The sequence below is a fragment of the Gadus chalcogrammus genome, chromosome 13, assembly GCF_026213295.1.
Source record: "Gadus chalcogrammus isolate NIFS_2021 chromosome 13, NIFS_Gcha_1.0, whole genome shotgun sequence".
Classification (NCBI taxonomy): Eukaryota; Metazoa; Chordata; class Actinopteri; order Gadiformes; family Gadidae; genus Gadus; species Gadus chalcogrammus.
The window spans coordinates 5245948-5250947 of NC_079424.1; the positions used below are offsets into that span (position 1 = coordinate 5245948).

Sequence of the window (5000 nt, forward strand, 5' to 3'; positions counted from 1 at the left end):
TCTCTCTCTGTATCCCTCTCCTCTCTCTCGTCTCTCTCTCTCTCTCTACTCTCCTCTCTCACTCTTCTCTCTCATCTCTCCCTCTCTCTCTCTCTGTCTTCTGTATCTCCTCTCCTCCTCTCTCCTCTCTCTCTCTCTCTCTCTCTCTCTCTCCTCTCCTCTGCTTTTTCTCTATCTCTTTCTTCTTCGCTCTCTTTATCTTCTCTCTCTCCTCTCTCCCTCCTTCTCTCTCTCTCCCTCTTCTCTCTCTCTCTCTGTCTCTGTCTCTTTCCTCTCTCCCTCGTCTCTCTCTCTCTCTCTCTCTCTTCTCTCTCTCTCTCTCCTCCTCTCTCCCTCCCTCTCTCTCTCTCTCTCTCTCTCTCTCTCTCTCTCTCTCTCTCTCTCTCTCTCTCTCTCTCTCTCTCTCTCTCTCTCTCTCTTCTCTCTGTGTCTCTTCCCTCTTCTCTCTGTGTCTCTCTCCCTCTTCTCTCTTCCTCTATCTCCCTCTCTCTCTGTAAATCTTAATCCCATCCAAGTTTCTCAGAAGACGTTTATCAGTAGAAAACACTGTCACCTTATGCGATAAAATCTGACTTCTTGATGAGCAATCATTTTAATTCCATATATTTTTTAACTGCAATACATTCAGGCAGAATTTAATGAAAGAACATCAAAGGATAATCAATCACATAAACAATTGATTAATAAGTAAGCTCTATATTTATTTAATTCATCTTGGTGTATTTGCGATACATTTACTGCCAGGCCACTCCAGGGACATTACGTGAATGTTTTCCCTCTAGATCAGCGTTTCCCAACCGGTCGGTGGAACCGTTAGATCCACCGCTTAAAACATTAAAAACATACAAATTGACTACCGGTCCTCCAAGATTTCTTATGAATATAGGAAAGATTTCTTATGAATATAAGCAATCTTAATCCGGTCCTTGGAACAAAAAAGTTTGGGAACCCTGCTCTAGATGTCTTAGGCCCAATCCCATTGCTACCCCTTATCCCTTACCCTTACCCCTCCCCCTTGTTTTGAAGGGGCAAGGGGAAGGGGTAAGGGGATTGGGCCTTAGGCCATATCCCATTTCTACCCCTTACCCCTTCCCCTTTCCCCTTCAAAACAAGGGGGAGGGGTAAGGGGTAGAAATGGGATTGGGCCTTATTCTTGTGTCAGGTATAAAGTAAAGAACCGCGTCGCTACGGAGCCGGTCTCTACAGCGTCATGATAGAGACTGGCTCAGTCACGACCCAACAGAGAGTAGCATGCAGCCGCTCTCCGTCTCCTCAGCCTTGCGGCGGCCCCGGCCTGGTCTTCATCTCCACGGTCTTGAAGGAGAGGCGCTCTCCCGTGCGCGCGTCCGTCAGGGCGTGCCACGTGCCCCAATAGATCCCGTCGGTCAGCCCGCCGTAGCGTCCGCGGTAGTAGCGCCCGTTCAGGTTGGCGGCCAGGCAGGCGTCGAACCACCAGCCCGCCCCGTAGTAGCGCGCACAGTGGCCGGCGGCGTAGCGGTCGTGGTCGCGGTCCGCCGTGCTGAAGGCCCGGCCGTCGTGGTTGTAGCGCGCGCTGTAGCTCAGGGCGTCGCCCGCGTCGCCGGAGTACTCCCGCGCGGTGAGACGGAATCTGGAGAGAACCGGATCAGTGCTCTGGTCATCAGTGCTCTGTTCATTAGCCTCCAGCCCGCCCGCACACACACACACACACACTCACACACACACACACACACACACACACACACACACACACACACACACACACACACACACACACACACACACACACACACACACACACACACACTCCGCTGTGTACCGTTGAGCCTCCGGCCCGACCCTGAAGCTGCTGTAGACGGCGTGGCGGCGCTGCTGCCTCCAGTCCTCCAGCTCGATGCGCAGCGTGTGGGGACCGCCGGCGGCCGTCAGGGCGTGCAGCGCCGCGTTCCCCAGCCACAGCTCCCCGGCCGGCGGCGAGCCGAAGCCCTCGGCGTAGGCCTGCCACGTCCGGTTGAAGTCCAGCGAGCCGTCCTGCCGGCGCTGGAACACCGTCCAGCCGCCGCCCGCCGTCTGCATGTCGCACTTAGCCTACAGGGGGCAGAGAGGGGTCACCGTCAGCCAATCACAGCCCGGCCTCCCGTCAGCAAGGGTGGAGGAGGGTGGAGGAGACGTGCCTCCAGGGCCGGGCGCTGCAGGGCGGGCTGGATGGTGTAGAAACCGTTCTCCACGATCCCCCGTCGGTAGATCTCTGCGCAGTCCTGAGGGTGGAGCCGGGCCAGCGGGGGGACTGAAACCACACACAACACACTCCGTACAGCGCTGGTCTGGTCCTTGATACACAACACACTCCGTACAGCGCTGGTCTGGTCCTTAATACACAACACACTCTGTACAGCGCTGGTCTGGTCCTTAATACGCACTCCATACAGCGCTGGTCTGGTCCTTAATACACAACACACTCCGTACAGCGCTGGTCTGGTCCTTAATACACACACTCAACACAGCGCTGGTCTGGTCCTTAATACACACACTCAACACAGCGCTGGTCTGGTCCTTAATACACAACACACTCCATACAGCGCTGGTCTGGTCCTTGATACACAACACACTCCATACAGCGCTGGTCTGGTCCTTGATACACAACACACTCCATACAGCGCTGGTCTGGTCCTTAATACACACTAGATACAGCGCTGGTCTGGTCCTTAATACACAACACACTCCATACAGCGCTGGTCTGGTCCTTAATACACAACACGCTCCGTACAGCGCGGGTCTGGTCCTTAATACACAACACACTCCACACAGCGCTGGTCTGGTCCTTAATACACACACTCCATACAGCGCTGGTCTGGTCCTTAATACACACACTCAACACAGCGCTGGTCTGGTCCTTAATACACACATATATGTTAGGTTGAAGAGAACCAGATTCAACTCACTTACCAACACAGATGGTTAGAAGAGCCTGCTGTCCTAATAACACTTGCTTGTGTTTGGCTCTGGGGCCGCATGGCCTCTGAATATATCTGACATTTATATCTCTCACTCCCAGATGGAGTGAACCCCACGTGAACTCTATATACTGTCTGTGTGTGTGTGTGTCCAGTGTGTGCGTGCGTGTGTGTGTGCCTTACCTGCGAGGGGGGGATGTTGTGTGATGCTCTTCAGAAGCAGCAGAAGATCTTTCTCACCCTGCCGGCCCACTGCGGCTCCCTCTATCAACACACACACACACACACGCACGCACGCACGCACGCACGCACGCACGCACGCACGCACGCACGCACGCACGCACGCACGCACGCACGCACGCACGCACGCACGCACGCACGCACGCACGCACGCACGCACGCACGCACGCACGCACGCACGCACGCACGCACGCAGGCAGGCAGGCAGGCAGGCAGGCAGGCAGGCAGGCAGGCAGGCAGGCAGGCAGGCAGGCAGGCAGGCAGGCAGGCAGGCAGGCAGGCAGGCAGGCAGGCAGGCAGGCAGGCAGGCAGGCAGGCAGGCAGGCAGGCAGGCAGGCAGGCAGGCAGGCAGGCAGGCAGGCAGGCAGGCAGGCAGGCAGGCAGGCAGGCGGCAGGCAGGCAGGCAGGCAGGCAGGCAGGCAGGCAGGCAGGCAGGCAGGCAGGCAGGCAGGCAGGCAGGCAGGCAGGCAGGCAGGCAGGCAGGCAGGCAGGCAGGCAGGCAGGCAGGCAGGCAGGCAGGCAGGCAGGCAGGCAGGCAGGCAGGCAGGCAGGCAGGCAGGCAGGCAGGCAGGCAGGCAGGCAGGCAGGCAGGCAGGCAGGCAGGCAGGCAGGCAGGCAGGCAGGCAGGCAGGCAGGCAGGCAGGCAGGCAGGCAGGCAGGCAGGCAGGCAGGCAGGCAGGCAGGCAGGCAGGCAGGCAGGCAGGCAGGCAGGCAGGCAGGCAGGCAGGCAGGCAGGCAGGCAGGCAGGCAGGCAGGCAGGCAGGCAGGCAGGCAGGCAGGCAGGCAGGCAGGCAGGCAGGCAGGCAGGCAGGCAGGCAGGCAGGCAGGCAGGCAGGCAGGCAGGCAGGCAGGCAGGCAGGCCAGGCAGGCAGGCAGGCAGGCAGGCAGGCAGGCAGGCAGGCAGGCAGGCAGGCAGGCAGGCAGGCAGGCAGGCAGGCAGGCAGGCAGGCAGGCAGGCAGGCAGGCAGGCAGGCAGGCAGGCAGGCAGGCAGGCAGGCAGGCAGGCAGGCAGGCAGGCAGGCAGGCAGGCAGGCAGGCAGGCAGGCAGGCAGGCAGGCAGGCAGGCAGGCAGGCAGGCAGGCAGGCAGGCAGGCAGGCAGGCAGGCAGGCAGGCAGGCAGGCAGGCAGGCAGGCAGGCAGGCAGGCAGGCAGGCAGGCAGGCAGGCAGGCAGGCAGGCAGGCAGGCAGGCAGGCAGGCAGGCAGGCAGGCAGACAGACAGACAGACAGACAGACAGACAGACAGACAGACAGACAGACAGACAGACAGACAGACAGACAGACAGACAGACAGACAGACAGACAGACAGACAGACAGACAGACAGACAGACAGACAGACAGACACACACACAGTCACACAGACAAACACCCAGTCACACAAACACCTCGCACACACACACACAAACACACAGACACAATCACACACCCACACACACACACTCAAACACATCACCAAGTCAAACACACACACACACACACACACACAAATACACACACAGAGTTACACACACATACCCCCACACAAAAAGTTTTTTTTTGTGTGTGTGTGTGATTCAGGTCTGTGTGTGTGTATTTGTGTCTACACTCCCAGCTTTATTCAGTCCACCTCAGGAGCTCTTACATTCCTCTGCCTTCACCTCTGACCGTCCTTATTATGGTGTGTTTACTGTGTGTGTATGCGTGTGTGCGTGTTTGTGTGTGTTTGTGTGCATGTAAATGAAGTGTGTGTGTGTGTGCGTGTGTGTGTTTGTGTGCGTGTGTTTATGTTTGTGTGTGTGTGTGTGTGTGTGTGTGTGTGTGTGTGTGTGTGTGTGTGTGTGTGTGTGCG

At 58.0% G+C, this 5000-nt stretch overlaps 1 protein-coding gene across 1 annotated transcript in view; it reads right to left on the reverse strand.

Annotated features, from left to right (window-relative positions):
* Nucleotides 1–1272: 1272 nt before the first annotated feature.
* Nucleotides 1273–5000, reverse strand: part of si:ch211-157b11.8 (fibroleukin) — a 4993-nt gene continuing 1265 nt past the window's right edge. Inside the window, exons 3-6 of the mRNA XM_056606453.1 lie at nucleotides 3117–3197; nucleotides 2154–2266; nucleotides 1799–2067; nucleotides 1273–1609 (exon numbers count right to left, since the gene is read on the reverse strand). Coding sequence (XP_056462428.1) covers nucleotides 1273–1609; nucleotides 1799–2067; nucleotides 2154–2266; nucleotides 3117–3197 — 800 coding nt within the window. The remainder of the gene's footprint in view (nucleotides 1610–1798; nucleotides 2068–2153; nucleotides 2267–3116; nucleotides 3198–5000) is intronic.